Source organism: Hydra viridissima, unplaced genomic scaffold (assembly GCF_058129835.1).
Source record: "Hydra viridissima isolate aposymbiotic clone 2 unplaced genomic scaffold, HvirCarnegie_v1 scaffold_1, whole genome shotgun sequence".
NCBI classification, from domain to species: Eukaryota; Metazoa; Cnidaria; class Hydrozoa; order Anthoathecata; family Hydridae; genus Hydra; species Hydra viridissima.
This window is the reverse complement of record NW_028324300.1, coordinates 14,050,932-14,069,326: the sequence shown is the minus strand read 5'-3', so window position 1 is coordinate 14,069,326 and position 18,395 is coordinate 14,050,932. Positions and strand designations below refer to the sequence as shown.

At 27.8% G+C, this 18,395-nt stretch overlaps 2 protein-coding genes across 5 annotated transcripts; both read right to left on the bottom strand.

Annotated features, from left to right (window-relative positions):
- Nucleotides 1-2,571: 2,571 nt before the first annotated feature.
- Nucleotides 2,572-12,396, bottom strand: LOC149893467 (uncharacterized). 4 transcript variants are annotated; one of them, XM_090097701.1, is made up of 17 exons: nt 12,268-12,396; nt 11,996-12,177; nt 9,412-9,531; nt 8,093-8,151; nt 7,983-8,024; nt 7,611-7,715; nt 7,306-7,368; nt 6,988-7,026; nt 5,777-5,878; nt 5,514-5,628; nt 4,827-5,003; nt 4,590-4,687; nt 3,924-4,075; nt 3,714-3,815; nt 3,541-3,615; nt 2,990-3,059; nt 2,572-2,909 (listed from the first exon to the last, which is right to left on the bottom strand). In XM_090097701.1, exons 1-17 carry the CDS (start codon nt 12,303-12,305, stop codon nt 2,847-2,849), a joined length of 1,602 nt encoding a protein of 533 aa, XP_089953827.1. In that variant the 5' UTR covers nt 12,306-12,396; the 3' UTR covers nt 2,572-2,846. The 4 variants fall into 4 exon arrangements, with proteins under 4 accessions (XP_089953827.1, XP_089953844.1, XP_089953834.1 ...); XM_090097718.1 differs by lacking the exon at nt 7,611-7,715; XM_090097708.1 differs by lacking the exon at nt 7,983-8,024.
- Nucleotides 12,397-13,909: 1,513 nt separating this feature from the next.
- On the bottom strand, nt 13,910-14,976 carry LOC145187601 (uncharacterized). Its single transcript, XM_080064035.2, has one exon. It carries the CDS (start codon nt 14,800-14,802, stop codon nt 14,107-14,109), a length of 696 nt encoding a protein of 231 aa, XP_079920161.2. The 5' UTR covers nt 14,803-14,976; the 3' UTR covers nt 13,910-14,106.
- Between the last annotated feature and the right edge of the window lie 3,419 nt (nt 14,977-18,395).

Below are 18,395 nucleotides of genomic sequence, written 5' to 3'. Positions count from 1 at the left end.
TTCCGTTCATTAAGCAGTCTTTAAAATGTTGATGTCTTATTTTATTTTCAACGACGTTCTTTTTGACTCCTTTGCATTTTTCGCGTTCTTCATTTTCTTGTAAGTAAGAGTAGAGTTTGGGTCGAAGTCCAACAAACTCTTTAATTTGCTTACAAGAAAATGAAGAACGCGAAAAATGCAAAGGAGTCAAAAAGAACGTCGTTGAAAATAAAATAAGACATCAACATTTTAAAGACTGCTTAATGAACGGAAATGAACAACTTGCAACCATGAACGTTTTCAGATCTCATCTTCACGACGTTTACAGCGAAGAAATTAACAAAGTTGCACTCAGCTCAAAAGATGATAAGAGGATCCTATTAAATGATCACAGAACCTTGGCTATTGGACACTACAAAACAAGGTCTGCTCAATAAACCAAGCGAAGAACAACACTTTAGGCATCTTAAAGAACTGGTATAGAAATAACATGATTATTTTTTATACTTCTTCTTGATTAGATTTTTAAAGACACCTATTAAGTATTGAAAAGGAAACAAAAACATAAGAAATGTTAACCAACAATGTTGGCATCCTTAAGTATAGGTTTTGTCCAAGAACACGATATGGAATGTTAACCAACGCATCAATTTTAGCATCCTTAAGTATTGAAAAAGTATTGAAAAGTAACAATGAGCCAGAACCCGCTTTTGTCTATATATATTCTTCCCAACCATATTTTACTAACATAGATGGGTTGTACTCAAAATTAGGCTGCTCAAACAGGTTTTTGAAATGTTTAAACAAAGGGTTATCGGGGGCCGTAGTTTTTGTGATTCTCAGCTCAGAAACATGATGTCTGCTAAAAGCTAAAAGAATTAGATCTTTATTTAACTTAGTAGATATTCTTATTAAAGATCCTTTATGCATTCCTGTATTGCTTGATGTAGTATCAAAACAAAGTAATCCAATCTTTGATTCGAGATTGTACTCTTTTAGGACTTTCATTACACCATTGTACTGATCTTCTCCAGATGAAGAGGGTAATTGCTTAACTCCGAGAAGATGGAACTCATTATCAATAGTTGCCAGAACAGCAAGTCTATCATGCTTTAATTTTTTTCCATTATTAATTTCAAAAAGAGTCTTTCCGTCAAAATGTATAATGCATGGGTAGGGAGAAGCTTGGATGCTAAGTTCGACATCTTCTTTAGCAATAACTGCCATTTCATGAGCTGTTTGTTTCATCTTTTTAGATGCTGTTGACCTACTGCAATTTACATTTGTAAGATCAACCCCAAAACTATCAAGGATTGCAGCAGTAACTTTTATCAAAACGTTTGGAGAAATATCAGTAATTGTGGCAATTAGAGCAACATTACCAAAAATAATATCTTTTGGGATCTCAGCTTTTATAAGACTACTTGACTCTATAGAACGCCGATATCCTGGTTCAAAATCGGAATCAAAGGATGAATCTTCGCTGGTGTCCGTACCAAATTCTAACTCTGAACTTATTTCTACTGATTTAGCAGCATTTTTTATAGATGGATTTCTCTTTCTTGTATTTTCCGAAATCTAAACAGCATACATTATAAAATAAAATATTAATGAACCCAAAATAAAAACCAATGAAAAATTGGAGAAGAGTAAGCAATAATAGGAGAGTTTTTAAATTTAGAAAAAAGGTTTATAATATGGATTTATATTATAATATATTATACCTTCTCGCTATATTTTTTGTCTTCAAGCCCTAGAAACAACTTTCTGTTGTGTTCTTGATAGTATAAAAAATCTAGGTCCTCTTTCCTATCTAGGTCTGATCTATTCTTTCCTTCTTTATCCAGTTTTGTAAGTCAGCTATTCCTTCCCAAAAGATTTTTCTCAGCACCTTTCTAAAGTCTTGTTGCTTTTTTAATTCTAAAAGCGACCTCCTGTGCGTGTTTTTTTTCAAATTCAAATATTTTTTGTTCAACTTATTCAGCTTTTGTATCAAGTTATTATCTGACTGAAGAGGGAATCCAGCTTTAAACCAGGGACCCTTGATTTTGCTTAGAACAAAGTACACAAATCAAATAACAAAAGAAAAATTAATAATTAATAAACCAAAACCAAATTTAAAATATTAAGATTTACCTTGTGCTCAAAGCCTTGCTACGAGGGTACTATTTGGGGCATTTTTAGGGGGGGGGGGGGTTGACGCTTGAGCACAAGGTAAATCTCAATATTTTTGATTTTTTTTTTTTGTTATCGTATTTTTTTTATATTTGTTCCAAATTTAGCTTGTTGTGTATTCGCGTTTTCGAAATTTTATTTTTTTGAATACCCCTAATATATATATATATATTGTCGATAATACACGTTTTTGTATTACATGGCTCGGAAAATAGTCTTGTGGTATTCATGACATAACATAACATTATACCAAAATGTAACAGAGTCCTGTAATAGTAAGCTAGTAATATAATTTCAATCAGAAACTTCGGCACTTGCCTCATTTGATTGAATAAGTGCAAAGTTCCTTGATATAACGATCTCTCCAGAAATTTCCATAGACAGGCAATTCGATATTTTAATTAAGAGAAAGAAATACTCAGTTTCTAATATTTTCATTTTAACTAAAGAACAGTTCAAAATTAAAAGTGTTCAGTGACGTCATTAGTAAGATGCAGGCTGCACCGGGTGACACTCAGAAGTTGACATCAAAGAACAATTTTTTGTCACTATGAAAATATTGCGTATTTTTTTTAGTTATGTAATAAAAAGTTGCGAACAAAGAGATAAAAAAACTGTATGATGTAGCTGACTGGGTGACACCAACCCTACTGACGCCAGTGAAATTGTTCAAAACAATTTTTTTTCAAAACTCAATCATCATTATCGTCTTCCACTTTTTCATCGTTGTTTCTTGAAATGTTTAGAAAACGTGGCTAGAAAAACAAGAACACAAAACGTTTGACTCTAAAAAACCGTTTATTTTTTAAATAAAACGCGTAAAAATAAAACTCACTTTATCTGCCATGATTTTATCGCACAGTATCTTTATTTCATTATGTTTTAACATCAGGTCTTTATGAAGTCTATTAAAACAAGATTTTTTTCTCGAAAAGAAGCAAACGGAAAAAATGAACAGAAGTAAATGGTTACTCTAAACCAGGGTTAATTAAGTACAATGAAAGATTCATATTTGATACTCAACTTTTTTCAAAAGCTAGATATCAATACCCTACTCTCTCTTGCCAGAGTGGATCTTAAAACCCGAATCACTCTCTTTAATGAGAGCCCATTTTTATTCTAAATTAATTATATTATTTTCTCCAGTTTGTATCGTACAGTTTACTTTATCAAACTATTTTAATTAAATATTTTTACCAGGAAAATTAATTTCATACATTTTCAATATTTACAATCAATTATAGGACTAAAAAACTCCTTAATTCTCAAACTTAAAATTCAATCTCCGCTCAATTGAAAATGATTTTTGTTTTAAACTAACAAGGAGCGCAGATGGAACAGATTTGATTATGTTAACAGACAGAAAACGAACTTAAAGAAAATTACTTTCTAATCGTTTCTTTGTCTTTGATGGCCTGCTTTTTTAGACGACACTGTTCTTGGTGCAATTGTGATTTAACGCTTAAAATAAATTATTTCATTTTCTATTTTATTTTATTTCCCATTTGAAAATAAAAAAAAAAAAAAGTTAAAAATGCTTTAAATAGAAAATAACAAACAATTTATATTCATTGAATCTTGCTTTTGATCCTTTGACGTAATTAGAAACCAAACTTTTGTAGGATGCAGAAAAATCTGAATCTTTTTGAATTTTAGGATCTCTAAAGATTACTTTAAGGATGCATACAAACAAATGGAAAAAAAAAGGTAACAATTAAGCTGTTTGACAAGGAGCATAAACTTATTTTATAAATTTATTTCAAGGATACAGAAGTTCAATTTCTGGAACTTTTAAATTTGTTATCATTATTTGAAGTTCATCACATTTATTTCGTAAACATTTTGACTGCAAAAAGTGCGAAATTAAAGGGCTGTGACGTTGGACTTTACCAAACGCCTTTTCGTCGTTAAAATGCTCAGACTGAAAAATAAAAAAATAGATTTGCATTAAAATCAAATTCAAAGAAATTTTTAGATGCAAGGGTCTTAAAACTACCGCTGAGAGCAACAAGAATCAATTACAACCCTTAGCAAAATACAATGAAACCCGCCCCAATCTTTTTTTTTATGAACAATGTTGTAAAAATACTTTAAAAAAGTGATAAAATATTTAAAAATCAAAGTATTTAACTTTAATAAAGAAATTTAAAGATTTTAAAAAACTTGTACTTTGAATACTTTACAACAGTTTTAAAGTTAACATAGTTTTAACAATGTATTTTTGAATTAATGAAAAAATACTTTTGCTTGAAAGCATTTTGTACTTAAGATAAACTTTTTCCTAATATTTTGCATTTATTTACAATTCTGACTAAGAATACCTAAAAGCGTTCAGAGACACGTGTAACCAAGAGAAGATTAAAAACATTTTTTTGAGAAAACTAAAATCTTATCAAACTAATAACTTACAATTGTTATTTAAAAATCATACTAACCCAACTTTTAATTAGGTTTTTTTCAGGTTGTGGAAAATATCTTTCCTTTTTAAATAGAACTTCATGAGATTGTAGACTTGTTCTGACGGAAAACAATTCTAAATAATGTAAAGTTAATGTTTAAGAACAAACTTTTAGGAGAGGGACAAAATTTTTCAAAATAATTTTAAATCAAATTGGAAATAATATATATTTAATAACATTTTCCTTTAAGGAGTTTCATCAAAAAAAATTTACTTTTAATATTGTTGATCACAGTATTCTCAACAGGTTTTTCCTCGTCACAGGTTTCTTCTTTCTTCACGTCAGAAGTTTCTTCTTTCTCTGCATCAGAAATCTCTTCAGAACGTTTGTTGAGATATAAGAAATCGAAGTTCCATGATTTAATTACTTCATACACACTTGGTATTGCTCCTAACGAGTCGAAAAAGAAAAGAAAATATTTGAAACCTTTTAAGAGATATCACGTTTCTGATGAGAAATTTTCTACATTTAAATATTTATGCATACAAATATTAAAAATTAAGTTAGTGTTTTTAAGCTGGACATCCTTGACTGAATAATATTTGCTGTACTTCAAACTGTGATTTTTCATTTGTGATTACAAAAAGCATTTTGACTTGAAAAACTGCAGGCTTTTTAAATTAATTTTTATACCTGGATTGACTGTAAAAAAAAGTCTTTCACAATTATTTATAAGAAAAATGAACAGATTAATGCACATGTTCAAGTGTGACTATATTATTGATGGTGTTTATTTCAAAAGTTTTGATGAAAGAAAAATTAAATAATATATGATATTTTGATTTTTAACATATGATATTTCAATATATATAACATTTTGACAGACTTGCTATTAAATAAAATAATAAAATTAATTATTCTTTATGAAAGGTAACCCTTAAAAAAAGCTATGAGCCATACCAGTTAACCAATGAAACACCATTCTAATCAACTGAAGTGCAAGAGAATTATCAAATGTTGAATGAGCTTTACAGAACAATAAGTATAGTGCTCGACATAAACAATCTGGATACAACTGAAACAACATAAACTTTAAATATGACAAAAGCACATATTTTAACAAAAGAATCGAAAAAGTATTTAAAAACATATTCGATTAATAATATACAACTAAGAAAACAATTGAAATTGTTTCAGTAAAAAAAATTTTGAACCAAAAATACCTTTAAAAATGTGTCCTTTTCTTTAAACGGTACACTTAGAAACAACAAAACAAAATTGTTTGCTATGCGATTGAAGAGAATAGCTTTGTCTTCTAAGCAAGACTGTTGAATACACAAAAACCAAATATTACAGAGCAGTGAGACAGTATTTTTTTAAATGTTAGCTTTTAAAAAGATATGAAAAGATCACAATATAATGTTATTACAATTGTATCAAAAGGAAATGACTAGTATTATTGGATTGAGGGGATGCAATCATAGAAAGGGGATGCAATCATAGAAAGTGGTAGAAAAAATTGATATTACATAGCTTTGCTGTATCATACAATTGATGGCTTTTAACTAGCAAACTTTCTAAATATATTTTGAGCAGCTTATTTTATGACTGTTTGAGGGCTTTTTATGAATTATGAGGGAGTATAAACTGGGCACCAAAAATTTGAAGAGAGTTTTTTTTTAAAGAAAAGAGCATGCTATAAGAAAACAATAACTAGTTACTATCTTCTTGTTTACTTCAATTACTTTCTGATCATTTTTTATTCTAAAGAGGGAAATTCCATACCATATTTTAAAAGAACACAAAAGACCTGGTTTCTTCAAGAAATTTAATGAAATTTCCCCTTAAATTGTGGATGTTGTAGGCATTTGGAGGGAATATTATCATATATCAACTTTTTAAGTTCTAAAATGTTGTAGTATCTGACAACTATAAATCATTAAAAAGCATATCTTGTTTCATTCTGCTCCTGTTCATAAACAAAAAACATTTTTTAAAATAATTCATAGTTTAATTTTTTAGAGTAAGAAAGTTCAGATGCAAAAAACTTGCAGATTTTTCAGAGATGAAATACTTTAGCAGACCTTTCCTCACTGCACATTTCCTACTGATTTTCAAAAAATAAAAAATTAAGGTTAACTTTAAATGAATTATTTTCAAACAATTTTCTTACACAAAGTGAAATACACAGTAGACCCTGTCAAGGACTTTTTCAAGAGCTCAAAAATTTAACTTTTGGAGTGGGTTTTTCAAGGTCCTGACTTGAATCTGATTGCACATTTGTGGAAGGACTTAGATCAACTAAATTTAAAGGCCAAAATTCCAAAAACAAAGATAAACTAAGTATTTTAAAAAAAGATTTTAAATCTTTTTGAACTTTTAATGAATTTCAACACAGAGATCAGATCATATCATATAGACATATAAAACAAACCTGATTCGAAAAGTTCAAAAAGATCAGCCAAAACAAGTCCTGTAATAGAAAATAGAAAAAAAAAAAACAATTTTTGTTGAATCCTCAATAAATAAATAGTTTATTGGTATTAAAAAAAAAAAACAAAAAAAAAAAAACATTACAAAAAAGGAATTTTATTCTGAAAAGTAGTCAGCCCCATAAAATGAAGATTTGTGAAAAGTTGCCAGCATATAAAAGTAGTATTTACAATGCCTTGAAAAAAAGTACCCACACAAAAACTGTGTATTTACAAAAATTGATAACATATTTAAAAAAAAAACTAACAAAGAAACTAACATTTAGAACAGCAATAGAAGCATCTGACAAAACATAATTGTGCATCATTAATTGCTCTTTTACCTATATATGAAAAAATATTCATCATTAAGCCATCAACGTAAAGATATTTAAGATATCATCCTCTACTTGTCCTACAGTCATTCTTTATCAAATTATGAAATAAAAAGCAAAAAAAAATCACTTTATATAATTACAGTCAATATGAGAAATTTATTACAAATAGATATTAGTGCTGTTTTAAAAACATTTTTTTTAAAAAATTGATTACAAGTTTTCACATTTTTGAAAGTAAAAGTTATTACTGTGAAATTTTGATTCTTTAGTATATGATTAAGTAACTGATATTCTTCAAAACCAGGAGGTAAAGGTGTATATTTATGGATAGAGAACTCAGGGCAAACAGTATCCTATTGATTAAAAACAATATATCTGTCATAATAATAGAATCCATTTTTTGAAATGGTTTTAACAACACTTTTATGCTCTATTTACACTGTGTGAGTAAGTTCACAGAACAGCATGAAGAATAAAATATTAACCCCCATAAATCCAAAACCTGAATTATCAACCTAAGCTATTATCAACCTAACTGTTATTAAAAAAAGAAATCTTTTTACAATTAAACAATGTGATAAGTACAAGTAACAATATAAAAAGATTGCAAATAGCCATACCTCTATATTGTTGATCTTTTTTTTGGAACTGAGCAGCTCTTTCTGAAAATTATTGTCCAGAAAATCATCATCAGGCATTATGTAAATACATTATGAAATGTGAATAATACCTTGTAAATCCCTTGAAGCCTTTCTTTTCTGCTTGCTTCCATTTTAGAGTTAACAGGTGCTAAAACCAAAAGTTTAAAGACTTAAAAAAGGGGAAAATATCAAAATACTCTTAACAGCCATTACTACTAAGACCAAATTTTTAAATGTAGCATTAAAGACTGACTGAAATACATAAAGGTCCTAATATTTTGAAAACACTTTAAAACCTCCTACAAATGTAATTATTATAATATTGGAATTTATTTAGTGTAACATAATTGTTAAAAACAAGCTAGTAAATCAGTGAAACTATATACAATTATTTACTGTATTCTGCACATACAGCAACAACTTCACTTTTAAAATATTCTAAAATGAAGAAATATGGTAATCCTTTTATTTTTAATGGAAAGTATTCTAATTCAAATTTTGGTATTTTGTAGCATGGTTTTTTTTCCATATCTGATTAAATGTCTAATTAAAGGCAATGACAGTGTTTATTTTAAGTCTATTGTACTCTATTGTTTATGTGGTTATAACTACAAAAAATAATTCTTTTTTCCATCCAAAACTCATTTCAGGTTGAATTTATTGCACTATAATGGTTAACAAAGTATCTGTACCATAATGAGCAAAAGGAATGAAAAAATCCTCTTCGGTTGCAGATTTAATTGCCAAATATCTATTGATCTTCTACAATTCACATTAAGTTTTTTTTAAACTGAGAGTGTGAAGCTATGGATTCAACTATTAAGCCTAGATGAATTAAACAGGTTGTTTATAAAGTATTAAAAATTTAAAATATTAATGAAAAAGTGGTTCTTATCTACTAATGATTTACTGCTAACTTTCAATTCTTTTTAAATGCCTTTGAATAGCTTTGACATGTAACATTAAGTGTTATTTGTTATCACAATAGTACTTCGCCTCATAACAGAGTAAATTGCATAATCATTTTTATGGCAAGTAATCCATATTCCCTGCACCACACCACCACCAAATACATTGTTACCTCTACTTTTTACCAACAAAGTTGAATTCTACAAACTTGATTGAGTTTTATTATCAAGTTTTTCATAACTGTTATGGAGAAATGTAATTGTTTATATACTTTTCCATCCTACATTAATTTAAATCACTGCAACAGTAAAAACCAGGATATAATTGTCTTAAGAAAATATGCAAATTTAAAAAATGCTGGTACAAACATTGTTTATATTTTAGAAGAAGAAATTAACTATGAAAAAAAACTTTCTGTTAACCATTTTTCATAATCTACAATAAAAATGGAGCAATGAAATACAACAAAAACTTTTACTACAAAAACAAAATCACTTACAACGCCCTCGAGGAGGAGAGGCACTACAACTGTCAAAAAAGAAAGAAGAGTACACCTGAACTTTTTTATCAAGAGATTCCACTGCACTAATTCCAGCATCCAAAATTTTGCTGTTAAATACTTGTATATAAAATTAAAGCAGTAAAAAAAATTAACAAGTTTTTTATTAAAGTGACAAAAAGGTAAAAAAAATTTACAAACAACTAATCACAGTTCCTAATTATTGGAGTGGACCTAATCTACTAGACCTGAGAAAACCCTTTGGTGGGATGATGACCCTCCTGAATTTAAAAATGTAACTTCCAAAATCAGGTATTGGGAGATGCCAAATAAATTTCAGTTCAAAATTTTTGCAATTTTTACAATTTTTGATTATAGATAACAGCCATTTTCAGCATTTTTATAGGATGAATTTTTCTCATAATAAATGAGGAGCTATAAAAATTAAGACTAATATGCACCTTCAGAAAATTTTATTATTCTTTAACCAACATTCTGAAATATTTAATAATAAATTAAGCATTGCATCATAAATGCTTGTTATACTCATTTATGTCAGCTACAATTATGAACTAATAAATAATTTCTAAACAAGATAAATGATGAAGCACAATAATTCTAGATTTTAAAAAACTAATTGAACATAATATTATCACAATAATTGCTTTGAACTAAACTCAACAAGTGCTCTGTTCACTGTGATCTCTAAGGGAACAGTTTTTTCTGGTTATAAATGTTTAATATGATAAAAAACTGTATGAATTTCTGGTATTGTTGAGATGCCAGTTGTGAGAAAAAACATTCTGAATTATTTGATTCTCATGTTTTAATCCTTACTCAATTTGTTTCTGAAGCATCCCTCAACTACATAGTTGAATTTTCTCATTAGCTCAATGAGTGGATTAGCTTCAAAAGGATTTTTCTTCTCAGCATAAAGTTGAAGGTGATCAACACTCTTGAGAATTTTTCTGCAATCAGGACCTGCAAGCTGACCTCCGTGAAAAGGTTGAGGTGAAATATGAATACAAGCCAACCATTCAATAATTTCAGGCCATTTTTCTTTCAAGGCCTTAAGGTAATGGTTAACTATACTCATCATTAGGTGGAGCTCCATGGGTGGGACAGCATCGATGATTGGGAGACTGTCAAAATTTTTGAACAAAATTAGAGCTTGCACAGCATTAGAAAAATCTCTGGTTCATTGACCTTTTTTAGTGTGCCTATTGTCTGAGGGGATCCTGATTTTTCCAGTTCTTTGGCACTGACATCATATCAGCAGCATGGATGCATGCAAGAATGAGACTGAAGGTCACAAAGAATACTGGCCATTTTCATGTCACAAGAAACAACAAACTGAAATTCCCAAGCTTGAATAAGATTAACAATGAGATTAATAATAAGTTTCTGGCACATCTTCTCCTATGGCTATTAGCATTTGGCACTTCACACCAGAGTCTATAGAAGATTTTTGATGCAACTTGTGACCTGATGAATCAGGCCACAAGTTGCATCGAAAATCAGCTTGACTATTTTCAGGTTTGTTTTCCATTTCTCCAAAACTGACTTTGAAAAACCCACCCCCAGCATCTATTCCAATCTTTGTGATGAGGCTCACAGAAGAATTTGATCTTTTTTCCAAAAGAATCTCATGAATGTGTTTAAATTTTTTACAATGAAAGATGGTACGAAAAGATCTTTGCTCTTTATTGATGTTGCACAGAACAAATTCATCTAATAGTTTTTTTCTGAGATTTTGAATTGGAAAGTTAGCTTCAACAAGTCTTTCACTTGCAACAGAATTCTAATTGGAAAGTTAGCTTCAACAAGTCTTTCACTTGCAACAGAACTCAGGGTGCCAGCTTTATCATATTGTTGTTTGACAGCCTAGTATTTAGCTAAACTTGTGCCAAATCTTGTGCTGTTATGTAAGTTGATGTTTTTAGTATTTGTTAAGATCAACCCCTTTTTTTATTACTTCTGTGATTTTTTGCTTCAAAAAGTCAGTCAAAACTCTTGATGCTTTAAAACAGAAAATGCAAATTACTTTCCTACTTTCCTTATGAGTTTTGAGTGAAAACATTTTGAAAAATGCACATTGCTTGTTTTTTTTTTTTTTGATAATTCATCAGGATTAACTTGATTTTGACCAGTACTTTCGTTTTATGCTAAGGCTAGGGCGGTTTTTTTATAATTCTTATTTTTTTATTAAAGTGTGTACAATTTATTTCTGTAAAATGGTTCCTTTATGTATTACTAAGTCAATTCATATAGATTTAGTTGTTTATTATCAAACTTGAATAAAAATTTATAATTTTAAGTGGAAAAAGTAGGTTAATTTATGGGAAAATTGAAGAAAATTTACCAAATTTTGTACTCAATTTTTTCTGGCATCTCCTAATCCCTGATATTTGGGGTTATATTTTTGAAGCCAGGGGGGTATACCCTATCATCCCACTAATGGGTTTTCTTTGTTCTGCCAGATTAGTTCAACTCCAATAATTAGGAACTGTGTATTGTTGGATGTTAAAGATTTGATGCAATTTAAAGTACTTAAGGAAAAATATGTAAAGTGAAATAGACATACATAAATTTGCTCTAAGTTTATCAAATAACTGTTCTCTGCTTCCAAGTACATCATTGTACTGCTCATCACCTAGTTCAACCTCTAAAGGCCAGTCTTCTAAGTTATTTGCTAATAGCCATTCTTCTAATGTGGTTGGGGGAGGAATTCTGTGATCTATTTGGAGCACTGACTGAGCAGTCTTGCTTTTACATTGAAAGCAAGAAAAAAAAATTATTCAACTGCAGAAAAGCAAGAAACACTCAAACTGCACAATTAGAATGTAACATACTTACCTAGGTTTTGACACTTGTTGGAATAATGATCCTGACATGAAGAATTTAAAATTAGCTAAAAATTTTGTTTAAAAATTTTTTAATCACAACAAGTTTAGGAATTTAAGTAAAAAAATTTAAAGAAAATCTCATGTTAAAATAAAATCTAATGTATTTACACAAAGACTTGCTAATGTAGAATTAACATTAGAGTTTCTTAATATTTGTAACTAAAAACCATACTAAGAATGTTTAATAAATAAATACAAAGAATTATTAAAAGACTAAATAACCTTACCAAGAGCTATTTAAAAATAAATAATCTTTTTAAGAGCTACTAAAAAAAGAAAAATTACTAAAAGCTTTTTAGTAAATATTTAGCTAAGAGCTGATTACTATTTAAAAATAAACTATTGAGGAACAAAATTTGGCTTGTTATTGATAATAAATGTGAAAAACTAGTAATAATAAATGAAATAAAACTAATAAAGATACAGAAAAAAAATTCAAATAAAAACTGTGAAAATTCAATGGGTATTTAAAAACAGTGTTTATGAACTCTGGGTTGCCATATGAGACAATTATATATATTTTTAAAGAAGCTTGATGTATTTCTACCTCTACAAGTTTATTAATTTTTGCATATTAAAAACTAGCCATGCTGAGCATATAAGACTTTTCTTTTCCTGTAAAGATTGGTGCCTTGATGGGTAAAACGCCTTTCAAACTTTTTTGTATAATAAAATCATGTCTTTAATCATTATTCTCACAATTTTCTTAAAAAACTAAACTTGAAACTGATTTCTGCACTGCAACTTTATCTCTAAATATTCTCAATTTACAAAGGTCAGTAAAAAATTCTTACAACTATTGATTTATACATACTGAAATTACTAGCCCCATAATAGAAATACAACTATCTTAAGCCTTATTATGATTATATAATGAAACATCTGATGCTTTTAACATCTAGTAATTTCTGCTTTTCTTTCTTGGAATATATTTTCAAAATTTTCTTACTGCTGAAATGCACTAGTCTGATTTCTACATCTAAAAAAATAAAGTCTCTTTTCAATTACTATAAATATATATACTGTATAAATATATATAATATAAATATATGTAACATATACTAGTCCTTATCAAGTATTCAATACTGATGCTGAAAGGCTATTCAAACTAATAAAGACTTTTTGATTTTATTCAGTTTGAGTGACAGTTTAATTTTGGATCATTAACACCTTTTCATAAATAATATGAGAGTATAAAGATAAGTAATAATAAATCACTTTAAATGTGTTATCCAAAAGGTTGTAAGTTAACAAACTACAACAAACTTTGTTACACTAAAGTAGAATAAAATGAAATGCACAACTCTTCATTTAAGATATTTATTTTTTTCTAAAAAAAAAACAAAAAAAAAAAAAAAAAAAAACTACATTTTATTAAAAGAATATTTGCTACAAAATTAAGAAATTAAAAAAAAAAACAAAAAAAACTGAACAGTAAAAACTTCTACATCATAATTTGAATAATACTTAAGTTTAAAATCAAGAGCTTGGGATGTGCATCATTCAGCTTAAAAAAAACATTTTAACTTTTTCAAAAAACACAGTAAAAGCAAATTTAATTAATTTTAAACTATTTTTTAGCAACAATTTGATCAGATTTTTTCCAAATTTTAATAACTGTAAGCCCTTGATAATCAAGCTAATCTATACTATTATTATAATTTTATAAAATTCAATGGGTATTTAAAAAACAAAACTTTCAAGATCCAAATATATTCACATGAGAAATGCGCTCTGAAACACTTTTCAGAAGTTATATACAAATGACATTGTGCAACTTAAATAGAACCTAAGGAGGTTTTTTTTTATTATATTGTCTCTGATATTCAGTTTGCCAATGATCAAATTGTGTAAGGGAATCAATTAGAGCTTGATTTTTCTTCTTCTCTCTCTCGATTTTCTCTTCTCTAGTTGGGTGTAATTTTCTTCTAGTTTCTCTAATTTTTGCAAAAGCTAATGCTGATTGTTTTACTTCATTTGAAGGAGCATTTATGTTGAAAGTTTTTTTAGCTACAATAGAAGATTGATCATTCCATCCATATTGTATTATTGGTTTTTTATGATTAAGAATAACTGGCTTAGATTTTTTTTTTTGCTTTAGGCTCTTTTTTTGTTTTGAGGTTGATTCATTTAGGTCAAGATTATCAAGAGCAACACTCTTTCTTTTACTCCGCCGATGGGGTGTTTTTAGTGGAGTTTGAGTTCCCACACTTTTTAATGTTGTTTTCTCATCATCAAGTACTGGGTTAATTATCTTAAAAGAATCTATAGGAGACTTATCAAATGAAATATCCTGTTTCTCCACTAAAGAATTACTATCCATGGTTGTGTTAATCTCACTAAGATCTACCCATGTTATTGGTGTATGATGCATTTCACAAGTTTTACGTGTTTTACGAAAACGCAATCGATCAGTATATGCAGCTTCTGCAATGCCATCTTTTTCTCTCACATATTGTTGTTGATATTCACTTTTAAATGCCATTACAAACAACTATTCATTTCCTTTGGGAAATCTATAAGTATATATTTAAAGGAACATACAGTATAGCAAAATACTAGCTTATCGCATCTTTAATTTTGATAGGGTTAATTTTCAATTCGTTAACCAGAAACTAAAAAATATTTTTCTCATTCTTAAAGAGAAAACCAGATTTTAAATGTAATACATCATGAGCAGATAATTTTCTAAATAAAATTAGAAATACTAGGATTCACCAATTTGTAAAAAATATACATTTATTTTGAAAAGTAAGCTTTCGCTTTTCTTTATAAAAAAAAAAAAATTCTTTTTTTCACAAAATAAAAATCATCTAACATTAAGGAAATGAAAGCACAATCTACATATAAAAAACTCTTGATGTAAAACAACTTAATTTCTTTTAGGCAATAATATTTCACACAAACAACTTTCATAATCATAATAGAGGTGAAAAGTCTTAGCTATTAGAGAGGAAACTTTTGATTGAAATTTGAATGTTTGCTCTAAGCGGGAAAACGGTATTTTGTCTAAATTTACGGCACCGCACAATGGTTTCTGAGACGCAATTTTTTGGCATAAATTAATAACTTCAATCCCACACATGTTCGATTATGTTCAAATCAGAGCTCTGAGGAGGCCAAGGCATGGTTTTAAGCACTCCCTCCTCTTCCAGATTTGACAAACAATTTTTAACTAATTTGCAAGTATGTTTGGGATCGTTATCCTGTTGTAGGATAAAATAATCCCCTATCAGTTGTCGTCCAGAAGGCACAGTATGATTATGTAAAATATTTTTATATTTTTCACCTGTAAGCTTTTCTGTTATTCTAACAATGTCCCCTACCCCCTTTATTGAAATACACCCCCAAACTTGAATATTCCCCCCACCATGTTTGATAGTTGATGCTAGACATGGCTCTTTTAATGCCTCTCCCTTTCTTCGCCTAACATACTGACGTCTATTCGTCCCAAATATTTGAAATTTAGATTCGTCTGTAAACAATACCTTGTCCCATTGATTTTTCTGCCACTCTTTGTACTCTCTGGCGAACTTTAATTTTTTTTCTTTATTACCTTTGCGTAGTAAAGGTTTTTTAATAGCTACACAGCCTTTTAATCCAGATTTTATTAGAGATCGTCGCATAGTAGATGCATGTACTAAAGCCCTCTTCATGTAAAACAATGATGCGATTTCTGTCATTTATTGATATCTTTGGCATTTTATTAGTACTGAAAAGTAATTTTATTATAAAACAAAACTTTTGAAAAAAAAAAAAAATTTTTTTTAGACGAAAAAATCTGTAATTAACGCGAGAACTCAACAGTAACTAAAAATTCTTCGCCACATTCTTATTTATCAAAAAATATTTAACAATAATAAATTTAAACAAAATAAATAAATAGTACAGTAATTGATGTAATCAATTTCTAGTGTTGATCCTTGTCCGTAATAAATGAGCAAACATTATAAGTGGGTGAAAAATGATACGAGTTGAAACCATCTAATAAATATTAATAAAAAAATTATATTTTTAACGAAATCATTAACTAAAATAAATAAATATAGTTTTATTTAAAAGAATATCTTAGTTTAATTTAATAAAAACTCAATATTATTTACTTATATTTATTTAAATGTGCATTTTTTAAAAAATATTTTAGGTGCTACTTTCTTTTGTACAGTACTGTATATACCTATAAACAAAAATTTAGGTTTAATTACATTGGATAATGAAATATAGTTGAAATTTAACTGATTTTTTGAATTAGAATTCATTTAATAATATTTTTTACAGTAGATATAAATAAAATATACCTATATATTAAATATATTTGTATATTAAATATATTTGAATACTAAATATATATATATATATATATATATATATATATATATATATATATATGTACATATATATATATATACATACATATATATATATATATATATATATATATATATATATATATATATATATATATATATATATATATATATATATATATTTATATATATTTATATATATATGTGTATATATATAATATTCAAATATATTTAATATACAAATATATTTAATATATAGGTATATTTTATTTATATCTATTGTAAAAAATATTATTAAATGAGTTCTAATTCAAAAAATCAGTTAAATTTTAACTATATTTCATTCTGAAAATAAATTTTCAGGTATGAAAATTTATTTTCAGAATGTGCTATTTTAAAGTCAATAATATTCAAACAAATGTTTAAAATCCCTATCCCTTGCTTTGACGCCTTATTTCAAAACGCTATCATAATACTATTTGTGTTGAAAAATTTATGTTAGTTGCAGCACATTATTACAATATGCTATACTTATTAGTTTTCACTAAAACTATATTTCTTTAATGTTAAAAATAAATATAATAAATTATCAATACTTTTAATTTTTTACAAACTTTGAAAAACTCAAAATATTTTCTACTCTTCTACTCTTCTAAGTTCTCATAACATTTCAAACAGTTTCTGATTTTTACCACTTAACCTTAGCTGAGTAGCAAGCAATAATGACGTAAACAAAATTCAAAATAATGATTTTCATTTTAAGATTTTCGGACAGTTTTTGAAAAATCGTCCACTGTGCATAACATAATTTGTAATAATTATTATAATTATCTAAAAAAAATCATAAAAATATATATTCTTATGAATTTATGGGCATGAATTATTTCATATATATATAAAATAACACTGAACAACAACCCAAAAATATCTTGTTTGATGATTACATTTTCGAAAGCAGTTTTTCATGCTAATTACAAATCTGAAAACCGTTTTTCTCTATCACGTCAGGTTTTTAAGATATTAACATAAACATACATTTTTTAATCCCTTATTGTTACCAATGAATAAGAAAATAGAGTTTAGTTTACTAAGTTAATAACAGATGGCAACACTAAACATATTCTTTTGATATTTTAAAATGATATATTCTGTTCTGAAAATAGGTCCGCTAAAAGATGTGCAGGGCAGTCGTTGTTTGTTGTGATCGAGTGAAGTTATGTTCGAACATTGTGCTTCTTAAAAAAGATCCCGTGTGTGCTATTTTAGTTTATAGATAAGGAGTAATGAATAAAGTATTTGATTTAAACATAGTAATTAAAAGTGAAAACCCCTGAGTGGTTTAATCGAGACTGAAATAAGTTATTTCGAGTTTGTTTTGTTTTCTACCGAGTAAGGTAATGTTTCACCTGTCTTTTAAGAAGACTAATATCATTTTACAGAAATGAACCCTGTTGAGTTCATTTATTTTTTATCGAATACTAATTTAGTGATTTTTGATATTTTCTTTTTTATGTGAATTGAATTCTCCCTTGTGAGGAAATGTAATAAGTATATAAATGACAAGTGTCTAGTGATAGTGACTGATTTACTGTGTATTAGATGTTTATAAACTGATGTAAATGAAAGAATTGCTTGTTTAATTTAGTGTACTTAATTTGTAACTGTATGTTTATTAATGAGTTGTGTGTTTATTCTGAGTTATACTATTCCTATATATTTGCTAATTTTTTTCAATGAAAACAATGGCGTCTAGAGGCTGCATCAATTCACC